General features: G+C 34.4%; 1 protein-coding gene across 1 annotated transcript in view; it reads left to right on the forward strand.

The window, feature by feature from the left end:
- Positions 1-20823, forward strand: part of LRP1B (LDL receptor related protein 1B) — a 2306513-nt gene that overhangs the window by 1449214 nt on the left and 836476 nt on the right. Inside the window, exons 22-25 of the mRNA XM_036744555.1 lie at positions 3207-3407; positions 7300-7545; positions 17005-17202; positions 20136-20340. Of these exons, the coding sequence (XP_036600450.1) occupies positions 3207-3407; positions 7300-7545; positions 17005-17202; positions 20136-20340 (850 nt within the window). The remainder of the gene's footprint in view (positions 1-3206; positions 3408-7299; positions 7546-17004; positions 17203-20135; positions 20341-20823) is intronic.

Raw genomic sequence — 20823 nt, forward strand, 5'->3', positions numbered from 1 at the left:
CAGCTGGCATGTGCTATTGTCATCCAAACAGTATGAGGACAATGTGAGAAAAGTCCTATGGTAAATTGGTGGAATGATATTGACTACAGTCACACAGAATGGGCAGACAGGGATGGATGGTGATATGCATCATTCAGAGGAGTACTGCTAAAATGAAATCAGAAATGCATTTCAGTAATGGAGTTATAAGAGAGAGGTCTCCAGTTTGTATTACAAATTCTATCCTCCATCTTGTCTTAGTCAACATTTTGATCAGTGATTTGGAAGAAGGGAAGACATGCTGATCAGATTCGAGGAAGAATCTAATAAGATTAAATCCAATAGGAAAAAAATAAAAAGTATTGCATCTGGACATAAAAAAATATCAACTTCATAAGTATAACATTGGGGAGGCACATACAGCTGGTGGTTTTAGTGGACTGCATTGTGATACAGCAGTCCAAAAAAAAACCCTAATGTGATTGTGCGCTGCACAAAAAGGGACATAGCTTCTAGCATTAGGGAGATGATAGAACAACTATACTCTGCCCTCTTAAGCCCTCACTTGAGGTATTTTGTTCAATTCTGGACATCACAGTTTAAAAACACATTGATAAACTAGAGCAGGGATGGGGAACCTTCAGCCTTGAGGCCACGTGTGGTCCCCTAGGTCCTCAAGGGAGGCCCATTGACTGAATTCAAGCTTCACAGAACAAATCCCCTCAATAAAAGTCTCTAGCTGCTAGAGACTTGTCCAAAGAATAATAAACAGGGGGATGAAAAGCCTTGAGTCTGTAATATATAAGGAACTAAGAACCAGACCTGTGTAGCCTAGAGGAAAGATGAAAGAAGCTAAGTACGGAATGATACATTTCTTCAAATATTTGAAGGCCTAGGTGTTTCAGTGGATAGAGTGCCAGGCTTAAAGTCAGGAAAACTCATCTTCCTAAATAAGGCCTCAGATACTTACTATCTGTGTGACTCTGGGTAAGTCACTTAACCCTGTTTGCCTCAGTTTTCTCATCTATAAAAATGAACTGGACAAGAAAATGACAAACCGCTCCAGTATATTTGCCAAGAAAACCCAAAAATGGAGTCACAAATAATAGGACATAGCTGAAACAACTCATCAACAACAATGTGGAGAAAAAATTACACTTGTTCTATTTGGCTCCAAAGGGTACACCAGAAACAATGTGAAGGTGTTTCAGAGGCCAATTTAGACCTAAATTTCTTAAAAAATTAAAGCTATTTCAAAATGGAATAGGTAGCCTTGACATAGTAGTTTCCCTCCCCAGCCCCTACCTTTCTTTCTTGGAGATCTTTAGAAAGAGACTGGAAGACAATTTGTTGGATCTATTTTAGTTTGACCTCCTTTCTTCAATAGGTTGACTTTGACAGCCGTTGAGGTTCCTTTTCACTCTCAAATTCTGTCATTCTTAAATGACAAAACCTGAGAAAGATACCCAGTGTTTAGGATGATTTAATTAGTATTAAAGTAGATCTTAGCTATTGATATGATAGACCCAAACTGGCAAATAAAATAGAACAAAGACAAATATGAAGTTCAATTCAGGTTCAAAAGATCAATTGTACAAATATAGAGTGAGTGTGGGAAACGTGATTTAATAGCACTGAATGAGCAAAAAAGACAATGTTTTTAGGTTATTGAAATATTCGTATGGATCAGCAGTGTAGCATGACTACCAAAAAAAGTGGATACCCACACCAATAAATATATAATGCCCTCAACAATAAGGTTAATTATCCTAATATGCTCTCCCATGGTTACTCCATACTAAGAATAATAGATTAATTTCTTGGGCACCACACTTCATTTGGGATATTAATAAAGGGACCTCCAGAATGGCAAGTGACTTCAACACCTTGTAATTTGAAGAATAATGGAAAGGACTTGTAATGCTTCGCTCAACAGAAATAAAAGCAATTTATGACAGTCATATACACATACATACACACGTCATATATATTCATGTATACATGTATATTAGGTGTGTATGTATGTTTATGGAACATGCTCATAGTCTTCAAATATCTGAAGGTCTGTCATCTAGAAAAGGTATTGTATTTATCCTCTACAGGTGCAGAGGGCAGAATAAGCACCAATGAAAATGGGGAACATAGATGCAGATTTTAGTTTAATATCAAGAAAAAATTGTCTAACACTTAAGACTGTACCTAATTGGAATAGATCACTTTCCATGTCAATGGGTTTTCCATTATTGGAAGTGCTCAAGCCAAGTTGACTGTTGTAGGCATTATTTGAGATATTGTTGAAGGGTGTTATATATTGTGTGGGTCAGACTAGATAACTTCAAATGTCCTTGAAAATCCTAAAATTCCATGATTCTCTCATCCTTGACAAAATGTTTGTTCTATTATTTTATCGCCTTTTTTTTTTTACTGATTAATAACCTTATAGTAAAGGATGAATAATTTGAACTAACAAAATAAAGGTACAGCAAGGATTATAGTTCACATGTACATTTCATGGTTTTGCAAATAAAAGATTTAATTAATGATGTAGAAAACAAATTTTCTTTTAAAACAGTAAATAAAAAATTATGAGAATATGTATCAATTCAATTCATTAAATTTTCATTAAACATCTAATAGATTCAAGCACTACGCAAGAACTAATACTACAAAGATGATTCCAAGCATTCAGGGAGCTTACAATATAATGCTTAAGATACTGTTATCAAAATATGACAGTTTTTTTAGAAAGACGGTATTTCATTTTTTGTGTTTGGACAGGATATTTCTTTGTGTACCTGGTTATGAGGAAGGGTTACGGGCATGAGGGCTTTTTTTCTTCTTATTTGGGACACTTAATACTTATGTGATTCCAGAGTTCCTATTAAGGTGACTGGGAACTTTGAAGATATATGAAGTGGGTCCATAAAGCTAGTCTCTAAAATAGCTCATTTGTACTCATAATTAGTCACTGGATCTTTACTTAGAGGTATAGAAAATGTTTTAGATCTAAAGCAGATATTAAGATGATGCATTTTAATATGAATGACATCTTATTATTCCATGGCAAGCCCAGTCAAAATGCTTTCAAAAAAGCAAGCTGTTAGATTATCTGCTAATAAATTTATTATTAATACTAACTTTGCTCATGTTTGAAGGCAATCCCAACCATCCATTTCTATAGGGCCTCATTTTACAACCTGATGTACATTTCTTTCTCTTTTTCTTAGGGAGATGCATTAATAAAGCCTGGGTATGTGATGGAGATATCGACTGTGAAGATCAATCTGATGAGGATGATTGTGAAAGTTTCTTGTGTGGACCACCAAAATACCCCTGTGCTAATGACACATCCATCTGCTTACAACCAGAGAAGCTTTGCAATGGAAGGAAAGATTGCCCTGATGGATCTGATGAAGGCGATCTCTGTGGTATTTTGTGGTTTTTATTTTTGCTTTGTTTTGTTTTTGCACATTATATTTTCCTTTGAAATCAAAGCCCTTTTGTTTGACCGCCACTGCTTAATATAATATGGTACTGTTTCTCCAAATCAATTCTTTGTATTGAAGCTTTTAGCACTGAAAGCTGACAACTCATATTTCACATATTTTGTTTCTATAGAGAGATTCTAAAAACTATCAGAGATTTCTAAAGAAGAAATGAGAAACTAATAAATGGCATCCCAAAGAATTGGTATCCTAATCATTTAGGTCTCTTCAATGTGGAAAAAATAGCCAAAATTAAATTTGTTATATATAGTCAATGAATGGCCTAAAACAGGAGCTTGCATCTAGTTTTCATTGATCCATATGAGGGATGTTACAAATTTGACATCTTCTTTAAACTATTTTTAAGAGAGACGCATCATTGTATAAGCCCTATTATATAAGGAAACAACCTGGATAGTGAATCATTCCTAATATTACCTAATTATATATAATCCCCCTTAAGTTTATGACAAATGGTGGCCTTACCTTATATTTTTCCTTTATTTTGCTATAGCTATTTTGAATGACCATTTCAATTGGATGAAAGTTGAGCTTTGTAATCAATTTTGTTTAACTATTTCCTAATACTAAATAGCTCCACTGGGGAAGGGGGAAAGAAACATCTCTTTTTTTGTGGGTAGATCAGAGAATTTCCATGGAGATTTTTTTTAAAGTTCTATGCAGATAATACTGAAGGTGATATACAATACAGTAATGAATAAGAGTTTACAGAATGATAACCATAATGGCAAGCCTTGATGCTGTGAGAATATAACTGTAGGGAATAATGAGAATGTATTATTGGGGCTGAAGAGACAGCTAAATAGAAACCTGAAGTTATCACAGATTTTGATAACAATAATTGAACAATGACAGACTGTTAAGTAATATACAATAAGGCTGTTATTCTTTTATAATTTATATAATCTTGTCTCTTTTCTTCCACAGAGCTCCAGTTTCTATAAAAGATCTTTGAAACAATGAGCATAATTATTTCAGTTCCTTAATTCAAAAGTCTTGAGAAAACTTAGGCCCCCAAACAACAGCCCAGAGTTTGACTAGATTTATATTATTGTCAGTTGCTTTTCCTGGATATACTTTTTGTCTGTCACCTACAACACCTGGTTCTAGAGTAAACTTTCCCTCTTAGTGAGTGATTCTAAGTATTTATATAAGGCTGGATCTTTACTTAGAGGTGTAGAAAATGTTTTAGATCTAAAGCAGATATTAAGATGATGCATTTTAATATGAATGACATCTTATTATTCCATGGCAAGCCATGAGGACAGGTTTACAATTTTTTAAAAAATAGCAAGCCATATGGATACCAAAATTATGTCAGTTAAAGGGTAACAAAGTTCCAGGAAATAAGTCAGGGACTCAGTAACAAAAAAAAAAGTGAAGAGATTAGGGAAGTGAACAACAGAGTAAGCTCATGATTTTCCCTCCTCACCTATAGACTGTGGAATGTTAAGAATAGACACATATGAAGGCAGGAATTTCATGTCATAGGAGAAGTAGGTGATGGGACTGAGGATGGTTAGCCTAAAGAATAGAAGATTTAAATGGAATAGGTTAGATGTTTTCAAAAATTTGAAAGACTGTCACATGGAAGAGGATTTTGACTTGTTCTTTTTAGCCCCAGAGAAAAGAAATAGGAACAATGGGGGTGGAGGTGGGTAAGTTACAAGGAGACAAATTTAGGATTGCTTTAAAGGAAACTTTCTAATCTTTATATTTACCCATAGTATGTAATGATTGGCCCTCCTGGCCAGATAATGTACCCACCCCCACCTCAATTTGAGGTCTTCATGTAGTAGTGGGATTAATATTTGTCAAGTATATGGTAGTAAGTTATCCCTTCCAATTCTAAAATTGTGTAGCTCTGTTAAAGAGGGAATATTCCATGTGCTTCCTGAACCTATGGCTATGTCTGTTCCAAAAGCAAAGTCACTTTGAGGACATTCTTCAAAAGATTCTACTGAGAAAAAAAAAAGCATTTTTCTTCTCTGTAGATATCTGTAGGTCAGTCACTTCCTTCATCTTTAGAATGAAAATTCTAATGTATTAAAAATAAAAATAGAGACAGACAAAATCATAGGTAGCTTTACAAAGCTATGTTACAGTATGGAGTCACAAATCATAAGACAAATAGGTTTTTTTTAACAAAGAAAAGAATAATTTTATCAAGGGGATGGCCTTATATGATTTGGAGGGCAAATAGAAATGAGTTAGAGGAACCCAGAAGAAGCTTGACATGCCGGTGCACTGTCTAAAGTTTAAAAAAACTGTATTTTAAAAGTAGGAGTAGGAGTTAGTAACAGCTGTTAGACTATGAAAAAAAGATGCGACATATACTATGTAAATGTTGGAATTAAATTTATTTGTTCAGTTTGGGTTTTCAAGGTAAAAATTCTTCTATTGAAACCTATATCTTAATTCTGCAAATGATATCAAAAAGTGACACTCACTACTAAAGAAAGTCATGTTTGAAATGAGCTAAAAGAGCGTTGTAGCAATTTTATGTCACCTGCTGGGCAGACTGACATTTCTTCACAGCAATTCTCATGGAAGAGAATGTCGATTGAGCTAAAATGGGGCAAATACTTTAAAATGACTGCTGTTTTGAAATGATGATGATTAAGGGCAAGCAAACATACTTGGTTGAACCAAGAAATGGACCTATTTTTTTCTTCTAAAATCAAAGCATACTTGGATTGCATACCTAAAGAAAATTGTTAATGTGATCATTTTCCTTTACTTATTACTGTTACTTCCTTTGAAAGTGAGATGATAACAAAAGGAAAAATTGGCTCACATAAAAGCAGGAAATGTAGAAAAATTTTTAAAAATACCTTACAGCTAGACTTTGAAAAATGGAGAAAGCTGAATGGATAAACATGGGTTATTTGTTCTAATTGATTGTAACCCTCAATCCAGCAGTGAAATAACATTGTTGTATCTCTCAATAGACAAAATTAAAATTTTATAAGAGATCCTGAGCAACTCCAAAAAAATAAAAAAGGAAGAAAGAAAGGAGAGAGAGAAAGAGAGACAGACAAAGACAGAGACAGAGAGAAGGAAAGGAAGAAGGAAAAAGTCTTTAAGATCTAAACAAAGCAATTTAAGTATAAAATAGTATATGGTTGCTATTGATGAGTACTTTTTTCTAGTATAGAAAAGTATCTTGGAATATGCCTAATGAATGGTTTTAGAATGTGTTCAAGGTAGGTTTCTATATGATCAATCACGCTGACCACAGTAATAATATCATGTAGTTGTTCAAGTAGTACAAAACAAAGGAGGAATTCTTTTCAAAAATTGTTTATTCAACAACTACTGAATGCCCACTGTGTGCAATACATTGAACTAGTAAATCATTGGCCTCTACAACCAGTGAGGGACAATCTCATTTACCTTATCATATGCTGACTCTTCAGGAAGCCAGCTATGTAAAGGCAGCAATTTAGGTCCATTTTGATCCCTATAATGTTGAGGTTATATAACAGAGAGGTTCTACTCAACATTTTTTTCCTTCCAACCACAACTGGGAAAATGATGAGCTTACTTTACCTCTGCAGGCTTTAACAATCCACCTTCCGAAGCCATATAGAGAGGAAAACCTTTTTATTGGTTCATTTTAGGGGGACTCAGATTTTCTCCTCAAATTTCCCCTGACCTACTCTACCCCATAAGCCAATAAGCTTATTCCCTATATAACTTTATTCTATCTCAGGTTCCAAATTATTTATCATAGAACTGAGCTTAATGGGTAGTGATTGCCAGATGGAGATTGATTACCACCCTTATTAATTTTATTTTTCCTGTCTTGAAGATGAATGTTCTCTGAACAATGGAGGCTGTAGCAACCACTGTTCTGTTGTTCCTGGGAGAGGAATTGTGTGTTCATGCCCATCAGGACTACAACTCAACCCTGATAATAAAACATGTGAAATTGTGGATTATTGTAGCAGACACCTTAAGTGTAGTCAAGTGTGTGAACAACACAAGCATTCAGTCAAGTGCTCATGTTATGAAGGTTGGAAACTAAATATAGATGGTGAAAGTTGTACTAGTATTGGTAAGTAGATTTGTGTATTTTTTATTTTATTTTATTCATTTTGTATATTTTAATTTTATTTAAGAGGTAAACCTGGCAAGTCACGTAACTTCTCCCAGACTCAGTTTCTTCTGTAAAAATGAGGGTGGGGGTGGACTAAGTGGCCTCCAAGGTCCCTTGCAGCTTTAATGGTCTCATAATCCCAAATCACAATCACTGTTATCAAGCAAAAATAAATATCCTGATAAATTTGAGATAAATAGTATTATTTGTCTTTGTATCACTAGTACTTTAGCACAATGCCTAGCACATAGTAGGTACTTAATAAATATATGTTAATTGTTGACTGACAGACTTTAATCTTCCATTCCCAATCAGATTCCAAAATCATTAGCACCATTCCCTCCCTATTTCAATCCATTTTATTCTATAAAGAGAATCATCTTTCTCAAACTTCACTTTAGTATGTCAGTCTTTTCTTGAAAAGTCTAGTTTCACAGCCTGACAGTCATGGCCACCCATAATTTGTGCTTTCCCTTTTGTCCAAACTCAATCTCCTCTCTAATGCAGCACAAATGCTCCAGAAAGGGTGAGCTCCTCAAAATCTCATGGATTTTATTCCAAATTCATTCCAAATTCAAAGCCTCTCATTCATGCTGTTCCTTCTATCTAGAACATATTCAAATTTTGTCCATCTGACGAAGCCCAGTTTGTCTTTCCTTTCCCAAGAAAATCTTTGATATCCATTTCAACCTGTATTTCTTTCTTCTCTCAACATCAGAAATATTTGTTAGATATGTTACTCATTTTGGTACTTAATAATTTCTTGCCTCATATAAATCTTATTTCATGCCTTGTCTCCAGAATGCAAGTGTAAATTACTTGGATGCAAGGGCCTTTTTTTAATTGTCACCATAGTGGTAGATAGTTTGAACAAATGGCACATAAGTAATTATTTAAATATCATACAATATTAAATTATACGTATTAACATTTTAGAACAAAAGTTATTTTTGTTTTTCATTCTAGTCATGAAGCTTGAAATTTTGGAGGCATAAATTTGGCAGATATTTGTATCACCTTTTCTCCCATAAGACCCTTTTGTAGGCTACTGATGTGAGAAGCTGAAACAATAAAATATGTCAACAATTTGTCTTACTGATATTATACATTTCACTCATATGTATGTTCAAAGTTAAATTTCCATAGACAAAATGTTGACCTCCGACACAATTTTTGTCCACATCCCCAGCCAGAATTTAGCTATATATCTGATTTTTGAATAGAGATGCCAAAATGATTGAACTTCTTCAGAGTCATTTTATACTCTATGGGAATTAAAAACGACTTAAGCTTATTATTGAAATCATTCAACATTTGAAAATAAGTGACTGATAGTTGAGAAAATTCCCTTAATGGATTCTCCTTTCCTGTTCCTAGTTCTGAATATAACAGGCAGTAATATATCATTTTCCTGCTTCAAAGCAGCAATATTTCATATGCGGTTTAGGTTTTATTTACAGAACAGCATCTTTAAAGGGCTAGGCAATACCCTAAGTTCATTTACCAATAAACGTGATACTAACAATGGCTATATAACCCATGTATCCCCTTCTGAATTTCATTGAGCACACTTCATACGGCCAAACTTTTGACTAGTTTAATGATGTTATCGAAAAATAAAATCTTGAAAGGCACTAAAATACAAAAGGATAGAAAAAAAGTCTCTTCATATAGGTACAGAAAGTCATCTGAATCATAAGACAGATTCCTCTGAACCTGAGAGGTTTGAAGAAACTTTGCTAAGTAGCCAACAATGTTAAACAGCAAAGTAAGAGGAGTTTTGTTGTCATTATTAAAGGTGAGATTTAACCTCACACATCAAAGGAAAAAGTGTATAGTGAATGTCACTACATTCTTTTGTAATAACTCAATGACATTTCTTTAATATAACTAGGTAATGTAATTATTGGTTTAATTCACCCATTTCCCACTATCCTCCCTTTTGGGGGGGTGTGTGTGACTGATCTGCTACAATGGGCTCTGAGTGAGGAAGATGCCTTTGTTCATGTAGATAAGCAGCTATCGTACCTCTTATAGAATTAGATAGTTGGTTGGGGGTGCTTAGATTAAATGAAGACCAATATATATTAGAATATGTGTCCTATAAAACAAATGTATTTTATCTGCAGTCATTTCCTGCAATTCTTCCTGCCAAAGAGAAACTCTTTAAAATTATTTTAAAATATATACATGTATACATAATATATATGTATATGTATTTAGAGACAAAGCCTTTTGAATTTGTAAACTTTTGCTTCTCTTGCTCATTCTAATTTTTAATTTATTTTTGTTTTTAATAAAATTTTATTGCAAATGTTTGCTTTGTTTCCAATATATGCTAGAGAATCATAAATAAAATAAAAATGGAGAAAGGAGTTCAACAAAACTCCAAGTTTTACTCTTTTATTCTTTTCCTTCTGCATATCTTCAATTTTCAGCTCTCACTGAAAGGTGCTGCCTCTGTTTTTTATTTGTTCTCCTTCTACTGGTCACTCTTGGTTGTTTTTTTTTTTTTAAAGAAATGAACATTCATTTTTATGCCTCAAATCAAATAACCACTTTTCCATTTTCGCCCTTTTCTCTGCCTTACTTATCTCACTCTTCTTTCTACTTTTTTCTCCATTTATTGAAATCATTTTCACCTCCACCTCTTCCCTTTTTAAAGTCCCCTTGGGCTGGTTTCAGACTCATCATTACAGTTAATAAGTAACACATTTATATTGCTACTTAAAGTTCATGAATTGTTCTCTGCACAATAGCTAAATAATTTAGGCCATCCACACATTATTATCCTCATTTTACAGATGAGGAAATTCAATCTTAGAGAAGTTAAGTGATATGCTTAGGGTAACACAGCAATCAAATATTGGAATTAGGATTCAAACTTACGTCTCCCCTGACTTCAAGTCCAGTGCTCTTTCTATAACTTCCCATCACCTTTCACTGAAACTACTATCTCTAATGTCATTCATGATTTCCTAGATAAATCAAGCAGTTTTTCCTTTGATGCCATTCTTTTCCATCTCCCAACTGCATTCTTGTATGCTATCAATCACTTCCTTCTTAAAATTCCTTATTTAACTCCCATAATAATATGTTTTAAGACATTTCTTTAATTTTTTAATTAAATACCACACTAAAAGAGAATTTACATATACAATGTAGAACAGAAGAAGACTGTGCATGGAACTATGAATCTCTTTATATGGGACTTGTTTTCATAATAATGTATTTTCCTGGTTCTCCATCAAACTTGCTGTTTTCCTTAGTTTTTCTTCATCTAAACTACTTGTGATTTCTATTTCCCCAAGCTGCTCTCTTATTTGTACTTTTCCTCCTGTATCGGTAAGGCAAGATTCATGACCTCAAAGATTACTATGAACATGCCAGTATACTTAGTAATCACAAAGTATAAGAGATTCTCTAGGTAGAAGGCAGAGGGAGTGTATTATTTATTTAGACACCAGAGGATCAAACCCCAGAACCAATAACCCCAACCCAATATAGTAGTAATTGTATTCCAAAACCTCAATGTAGCAACAAGGAAATTATAACACAGTATTACAGCAAGGAACCAAGTCATCCTGTAATCTTCCCCCCTGCTAGGGCCTTCCTGTAAACACTCATGAATCCCAACTCTCTGCTTGCCTGTGGTCTCTCCCCCAACAGTTGTCAGGTCTCCTCAGCTCTCTGGTCTCCACTCTCTGCTCTGCATTCTCTCTGAATCTCTGTCATCTTAGAGTTCTTTATTTCTCCTCCTTGGGCTGAATTCTGAATTCTAACCTTAATCTTCTGGGTATATATACTCTTTTTAGGGCCCAAGTGTTTGATGCCCAATCAGCAAAAGAGTGTAGGCCTGGGGCCTAGCACCTAGTAAGTAATGGGTGTAGGCCTGCCTACAAACAAACCTCTAACAAAACCTCCCTTAACTAGCCCCACCTGAGGCCTATTGAATGGACAGGGAAAGATCTTTAATCACTCGTTGGCATCCCAACTCCTCGTAACTTCTTTCCCTCACTTCCTTTTCATTATCTTCCCTTTTCCTTATAACACTTTCCTACTTTTTCTTAATATTCAATTGTTCTGATTCCTAACAGAGATTAACAGAATAAGTATAGTGCAACACAACTCTGGCCTAATACATAGAACTCAGAAAGAAATTTAAGAGGGTGATACCCCCAACAATAATCTTTGGGAAATACTGAGGCAATTATCAAACCCCTTGGAATACATAAGTCTGATAGACATCTAAACAGGTCATCTCATCCATTACTTTTTTTTGGAAGGGAGAAGAAAAGGCAATTGGGATTAAGTGACTTGCCCAAGGTCACACAGCTAGTAAGTGTGTCAAGTGTCTAAAGCTGGATTTGACCTCAGGTCCTCCTGACTCCAGGGCCAGTGCTCTAACTCACTGAGCCACCTAGCTGCCCCTCATCCATTACTTTTTGCTCAACATGGACCATATTTGGTCATAAATGTTAGAATTTCATGTCTTACAGAGATCTTACAAAGATTAGTCTAACATCTTTCATTTTATACACAGGGAAACTGAGACCTAGTGAATTTAAATGAGTTATAATCAATTGTCTTTATTGTTGTTTAGTAGTTCAATCATTTCCGACTCTTTGTGACCCTGAGGACCATAGCACACACACCAATACCGTCCATGGGGTTTTCTTGGCAAAGATACTAGAGTGGTTAGACATTTTTTTCCTTCTTCAGGGCAAACAGGTTAAGTCACTTACCCAAGATCACATAGCTATTAAGTGTCTAAGGCCAAATTTGAACTCAGGTCTTCCTGACTCCAGGCCTCGCACACTACGTATGAAGTCATCTAGCTGTAAATGTAGCCAGGTACAAGTTAGCAAACATGGAATACCCACTATGTCCAAAGTATTGTGTACATGCTAGAGATATGAAGAAAGAGAAAAACAAAGCAAACCCCTCTTCAAGGGATTTACATTCTACGTGGGAGTGAGAGTTACAAAACATAAGCATTGGGCAGATAAACAAATACAAAGTAATGTTTTAAATAAGAGAGCTAGATCTAGAGCCTCCATCTACTAATTTCCAATTTAAGGCTCTTTTTAAAAAATTCATGATGCTTTTTAACATTTCCTTCTTCATAGCTCTGAGGGGATACAGAAAGTAAATGATATATTAAGCTAAAGCAGTGTTGGCCTACTTAGCACTTAAATACTCAAACAGAAGATAAATTAGAAATATCTTAATATGTATTATGAAAAACATAGAATAATAAAATTGGGGAAAGTGTGGAATAACAAGAGTATAATGTATTATTTGTATTAAATAATAATAATAAAAACCTGTGCCACTTTGTATAGAAATAGCTATTCAGATGCAATGCCAAGGTGCCCTAGGGGAAGATTGGAGGAATCTCTTCCCTAGCAAGATATCTCATCTTATTGTTTTCATATTCTGTTTCATAAAAGTGATTAAGAAAACACACATATAAAAATAGAAAAAGATCTAAGAAGGTTAATAGTAGATTGAGGACATAAGTACTATAGAATAAAGTCACAAAAGCAATCAATTGATGGATATGCTACGTTTTTAAACACAAATCTCTTCACTGAGAAAATGCAAATTATGGCCTTTTGGGACTTGTACCTATAATATCAGATAGGATATTCTGAAAGAGATAATTCTCAAGTCACTTCTATATTAAGAAGGTAATTGTGCATATTGCGATGGTCTAGGGTGTTTAAGTTCAATGATTGATGAGAAGTAGATAACACTGAAAAACCACTAGAAGCGAAAATTTATGTCTAGGTCAGAATGCCATTGACATTCATTCCAGATTGAGTTCAATTCTTGTCCTCCAACAAAAATAAATCCAGTTCTATTAAAATTAAAACAAACTGGTAAATCGTTATTCTTCCACTCTAGCCCTCTCTCCTTCTGTCCTTTCTATACACATTTAAATATATTTTATTGATCCTTTTGTCATTACATGCCAATAGTGTTAAACTTCCTTCTCCTCCAGATGGAACCCTCCCTTATGACAAAAAATAAAAAAAATAAAAAATCTGGTACAATTAGACAAATCACTTAACCTGTTTCTACTTCAGTTGCCTCATCTGTAAATTAGAAGATTGGACTTCTTGGTCTTAAAATTCTTTCCAGTTGTAAATCTATGTCTGAACCTGGAAATACACATACTTTTATGTGTGACAGGACTTGTAATTTCATAGGTTTTTGAAACTTTCTGGTGAGAAAGCACCCTGTACCAATATACGTAAACAACTGTTCTTCAAATTCTGGCAGGGCTTTTTAACTAATATCCACACTGCCATGGACCAAGGAATCTGTGAATAGACTTCAGGGGGTCCTGGAATTTGGATGGGGGAAAAAGAAAAATTATGTCTTTATTTAAATATAATTGATTTCTTTGTAATTCTATGTTTTATTTTATGCATTTAAAAGGATTATTCATAGAAGGGATATATATATATATATATATATATATATATATATATATATAATATATAGGTTTCACTAAATTGCCAAAGGGATATTTAACACACACACACACACACACACACACACACACACACACGCACATACACACACACTTCAAATATCCTTGTATTAGAGAGACATCAGAGGACACTCAGTGTTTACGTGTTTAAGTTCATACGCAGGGTCCCAGGGTCATGCGGATGACATATGTAAAAAATAGGACTTGAATCTAGATCTCTTTGAGTCTCAGGTTGTCTATCTATGTATGAAAGCTGACTCACTGTCAATATTCATTGGTTATTTATCAAGTAAGTAAGAGACTTTAATCTTCTTGAGGTCAGGTGCTGTTTTGGTTTTAACACACCATAGTGTATTGTACATGATGGGAACTGAATATGTGATTATTAAATTGAAGCATTTCTGGTTAAGTATATTACATACATAAGATTTCTTTTTGTAAAAGGAGGAATTAAGAGAATCAATAATTTGGATAGTTGGTCTTTATGTTTTTCTACTGACCTTTCATATGTTCATTAATCTTAATATACCTTTCCCCCCCTTAAAGTGGAAGTAATCATTTCATCAGATCACAGAGTCTTAAAACAAGAAGAGACTTAGAAAGACTACCTTGATGCAAGATTAAAGAATTTGTGAATTTATATGAGCCTTAACCACTAAAAAGTTGGTTTATCATGCATCATAAAATCAAAATCAATAGATATGTATTAAGTTCTAATCAGTACCACAATCTCTCACAGTTGGAAACACTGCCACCCTGATAGATCTTTGCTCAGTCAATGAAGTTTTGCTTCTTGACTTAATGATTTGCCTTTAGAAAAGACTTGGACTCCCTCAGACTAAATTTTCTCTTAAAAGATGAAAAATCTTAGCAACTGCCTATCTCCCAGATACTGCTGTGGATACAAATTTGAAGCATTTTGAGCTCCCCCATGGGAGGGGGGATGTGATTTTGCTCTTCTTAACATATCAATCATAACAAAGAAATCAGCTTCATTATAAAGTTTCATTAAGGAACTCCTGACAATACTGCTTACTATAAAACTTGTGGGAAGAGCGATGTTCCTTAACAGGAAGATGATGTAGCTCCCCACTTTTGAAAGTATATGTGTGTGTATTAAAGTATGTATATGGATATGTTTGTATATATGTATATACATGTACATGTACACATGCATACGTACATATCTGTGCACACACATATGTGTATGTCTATGTATGTGTGTATGTATGTGTATGTATGTATATGTGTGTATGTATGTATATGTGTGTATGTATGTATAGTTTCAAAGCATTGAGATAAACTGGCCAAACATTCACCTTTTCTAATCTTAATGATATCAACAAAAACACAGGCAACAGTCTCAGTTTATGATGGGAGCCCTGTGTTGCCACAGATCAGTTTTTGACAATGTCGAGTGTGTATAACGCATCATTCTGTAGAGGTAACTGTTTATTCCAGTGATAAGGATTTATTATTCTGATATGTTAAGGCAGAATATAGTGGACTGCCAGAACTTGTTTGCTTTTAGTTTTTCCCTGGGGACTTAAAATATTTAACTAGCCAACAAGAAGTTTTGTCAGCCAATGAAGCTTCTGTTTTTAATTTTCGTGAGATTTCAGTCCTACAGGCTTTCCCTTACTTTACATTCTATCTATTTTCTCTAGGATTTCCTTGAATGTTATAATATATGAACACACTATTAATCTCCTTGAGGAGAGACACTGAGGCTTATCCTTTGATTGTGCTTCCCATAATATTTGGATATTCAACAAATGCCTGTTTAATTGTTGCACCTCACAAAGGAATTTAAAATGAAAGACATGTACCTGGATTTGTAAAAAAACAAAACAAAAACAAAAAAAACAATAAGACAGCAAAAGAACTATAGGAGGTCCCACAAGACTAACCCAAATAGAACATGGTCTGTCTTATATATGTGTATATATATATATGCATATACACATATATGCATATATATACATATAAAATCAATCCTAAATGTTAAATCTGAGAGGAAGTGTTCTGTAATAAAAAGAGAGATGAGCCTTGGAACTGGAACAGCATCCTTCAAGTCCTTCCTCTGACGAGTATACTAAGTAATTATGAACCATTCACATAGCTTCAAAATATGTTGGTCAGAGTTCTAAGATTATAAATTATAGGTGACTTTCCTATCTGCAAAGGCACATAGGGAATTTCCCACACCAGTAAAATCACAGAAATTGAATCCTTCCCCCTAAATCCTGAGCTACACCTAAATAATGAAGAATTTAGGGGTCACACATATGCACACAGTCAAAACTTTTACTTTCAGCTCATTTTCTTGATGCACATCATTATATGTGCATATGTTCATGCATGTATGCACAAATATAAAACATATATATATATATGTATGTGTGTGTGTATGTGTGTTCATGATTTATCCTTCTCCCACTTAATTTATTGAGCCAGATTGTAGATTGTTTAAAAGGAGTAAACAAAATATTATGAATTAAATTAAACAAGAATTGTATCTGAAGAAAACTTTAGGAAAGAGAAGGAATAAATGTTTTCAGGCCCCTGAGATTATACCATTTGGAGAATAACTTTGGCTGTAGATTTTCTGGTGGCAAGGCAAAAATGGAAACCTGTTGAGTTACACAGCTTTTGTTTTTTGAACATAAAAAAGCATATGCATTCAAGAGACCAAGTTTCTTTTTATCTTGTTAGTAGATACTCTGAAACCTAAGCTTTTCAAGTTCCTCTTAAATTGTGCATTAAAAGAAATATTTCCTTTCATGAAAAGAAATGGTCGAATAAGTTACATATATATTTTAAAAAGGGTATTTCTCCCTAAAAATATTCCTTCCCATTTACTAGAATATCTTAGTATTTTTAAAGCATATCTGTTAATATACATTTAATTTCAGATCCCTTTGAAGCATTCATCATTTTTTCTATACGACATGAGATCAGAAGGATTGATCTTCACAAGAGAGACTACAGTCTGCTTGTTCCTGGATTAAGAAACACAATAGCCCTTGATTTTCACTTCAATCAGAGCTTACTTTATTGGACAGATGTTGTGGACGATAGAATTTACAGAGGCAAGCTTTCAGAAAGTGGAGGTATGTACTTTTGTTCTACTTTTTAAGTAACTTTATCCTACCAAAGTGATATCATCAGGAGATCATTTCTAATAAAGTGTGGCCTCTCACATAAATTGTACAAGAGCTATGGGCAGTGATTTGGGTTTCCATTCCCAGGGAATTGATCATTTATTTTGTATACTATTTGGGGAAAATAGGCATCATACCAGTTGGAGCACTGGACATGGAGTCAGGATAGCCTGAGTTCAAGTCATGCTTCAGCTGAGGCATCCTGTGCAAGTCATGATCTCTGTCTACCTTAGTTCCCTAGACAAGAGAAATGAAAGAAGGCACTTTAATATGAAAAACCTACAGTTATATGAGGCAGGCATGGGGTCCAGGGATAAAAAGAGATACGTTGTATGTGGATGAGGAAGGGGGATAATAATGGCACCTACCTCACAGGTCTGTTGTAAAGATCAAATGATATCATAACTGTGGAGTGTTTTGTAAAGTTGAAGTGGTATGTAAATGTTAAGTTATATTATTATTTTATGCAATAGGCTTATCTATATAAGAAAGGCAGACATATATTAATATATGTGTGTATATACACATATGCATATACAAAAAAATTGCCTTCCACATGAAAATGGCTTGATTTTTTTCAAGCTACAATAATTTGCTTTATGGTTTTCTGCCAATTATCGATTTGGTCAAATAGCAGCATAACTGAAAACAAACCAATAAAAGTACTAGTGTGAAGAGCATTCTACTCTCTTGCTTTTTCTTCCTTCTGTTTTTGCATGATTCATTCATAGCAAGGTCCTAAATGGTAAGCATAAAATATTTCTGCCCAAATTAAAATTTCTTTTTATTAGGTTTGAATAATCATTTATGTGCATCATATTCCTTTTCAAGTTGTTAATTGCTTTGAAAGTCGCTTCTGTAATTTATGAAAAGTGGCTGTGTCAAAACTTTACTCCTTAGCATAATTGTAGTCTGGTTATTTGGCGCCAGGAGAAAGTAATTCAAAGAAATACAGTGAAAGATGTTATAGGGTCAGTCATCAAACCTCCCCCAAATACTTAGTAATGAAATCAAAAGGGGACAACATTATTTCATTTGGCTTAAGCTTCCAAAATTAAGGCCAGGAAGGAAACACTAAAGTATTGGAAAATAAAAGCATTAATTAAAAAGTATAACCATTATACTTTTTTTAGACTGTTGATAGCTTGTTCTATGCATTGCTACTATTTCCATTGCTAAATACCAGGAGGGCTGGTCAAAATTGTATGTATTACTTAGAGAATATTATTCTTAGTTTGTCTTTATTGAGAAAAAATAGAGTAGTAGTATTTTTTTCCTGATGTATTTGTTGATTTGACACAAATGGTAGATGCCAGTTAATTAAAATTCTGATTTATAGGGGACTAATTAAAATTATCTTCTTCTGCTTCCTGTACTATTACTTTCTAAGATTTACAAGTAAGCCAAATCATAGTAACTTTTATGGGTAAATAACCACTGTTTTGAATATTTCTATAAAAAACATTTTTTTGTATTTGATTTTGTCAGAAAACATCAGTAACAGTAAATGATACCCCATTATCAACCTCAATGTATCAATTAATCTCTGTGTAACTTAAATACTCCATTCTACCAGAATTAGTGCAGGTAAAAAAATTAAAACATTTTAAATAAAAACATTAGAAATGCCATTTTTAGAACTTTCCAGTTATAATATAACTCTATTTTTATACTCCAAAAAGTTATGCTATCCATGGACTATTCCCATGAAATCATTTCTTAAGTCAAACTAAGGTTAATTTAACATGTCTCTTAGAATATCATCTTATGCTCTAGGTAGTTTCACAAAAAAAAAATGTCAGTTCTATAATCAAACCTACATGAAAAGTACCATGTATAAGAAATTTGGGTTCCCAAGTTTTACATCTGTATAGTCAAAACTTCATTAGCTCAGATCACAAAAGCAAAGTTTAACTCATAGTTTCATAACACTCCAGTCTTTAAAAGCTCCAGAGATTGATATATGATTTTCCTCAATTCCCTGACCTTACTATCCTTTGATAAAGGTTAATATCTTACATGTAGTGTTATAATTTGTAATTTTTATGTCCAGAACAAGTTCAGATGGTGTCAAAGATTACAGGGAACAATCTACTCGAAGTGCAATCATGCTAGAGAGAGGGAGGGGGCCCCATTTCCCAGAGAATCTGGCACATTTCCATATAGTCAAATAAAAGTCAGTGGTGTCCAACTTCTCATCCCATAGGACTAAGCCAAGTAATGCATCTGTGGAGGGAAGTGGGTCCTAGGAAAGGATTCCCATGATTATGGGGGTAGCATCCTATGGAAGGAAAAAAAAGAACAGGGGCAGTTTCACTATACATTGAAGGCAGTCTAGTTGAAGATGAAAGACAGGTCAGAGGATGGGGGCTGAGATCAAGAATGCTACAGTCCCATTCCCACCCCAACACACACACACACACACACACACACACACACACACACACAGATGTTAGCACCCTGGAAGGAAACACTATTCTCGCAGTCATTTTTATGACTCTACTAATGAGTACTTTAAATAAATGAATAAATGTATTCCATACCGAGACGAGAAGGTAGAAAACAGAGGCTTAGTTAATCCACTATATTCCTTAAGTGATCAAAATTAGGGCATATGATTTTGTCAGAGAAGAGTAATCCAGTACCTCTATATTCATGATTTGACAGAAGTGTTTTTAGGCACCGCAGCAATTATAACTGTCGTTTGGGTTACAGGTTGCCTCATCTTTGCTCAACAAAATGGTCAGGGGGTGAGGAGGTTGTTCTACATCACTGACTATATAGTTCAATAAGACATTTTCCTTTTCTTGGTTCAGGACATCAGTCAAACTTGCTTTTTTTTCCTTTTCTTTTTTCTTTCTCTTCTTTTCTTTTTTTTGTAGGTGTAGGAGCAATTGAAGTGGTGGTAGAACATGGCCTGGCTACCCCAGAAGGTCTGACAGTAGACTGGATTGCAGGAAACATCTATTGGATAGATAGCAATTTGGACCAAATTGAAGTTGCCAAATTAGATGGCACCCTGAGAACAACACTGATAGCCGGCGCTATGGAGCATCCCAGAGCTATTGCTTTGGATCCAAGATATGGGTAAAGAAATTTTACTTTTCTCATCATGTTGTTTTTCCCAATTATGGCAACATGGCACAGTGGAAAAGGGCTCCAAATTTTCAACAGAGGTCTTAGGCCTGTCCCTTAGATCTATTGTTTACTATCTCCATGATCATGGCAAAGTCACTTCATCTCAGTTGGTCTCAAATCTCCTCTTCTGCAGAATGAGGGGATTGTGCCAAATGATCCCTTAACTCCCTACTTCCAAATCTCTGATGGAATGAATTAAGGCATTTCACTTAAAGAAAATTCACTTTAAAGTAATGTATTTCAAGCCATTCTATGTAAATCAGGAGCTGATGGAGTAAATTGATTTTAAAAATCCAGTTGTTTGGATTACATGGTTGTGGTTTTCCAGGAGTCTGGTTTGGTGTTTAAGTGGAAGCTAACATATTTATTTAGGCTGATTTGGGATATTAGTCATTTTGGAAGCTTCATCACCTCTTTCTGACATGAACACAT

The sequence above is a fragment of the Trichosurus vulpecula genome, chromosome 2, assembly GCF_011100635.1.
Source record: "Trichosurus vulpecula isolate mTriVul1 chromosome 2, mTriVul1.pri, whole genome shotgun sequence".
Classification (NCBI taxonomy): Eukaryota; Metazoa; Chordata; class Mammalia; order Diprotodontia; family Phalangeridae; genus Trichosurus; species Trichosurus vulpecula.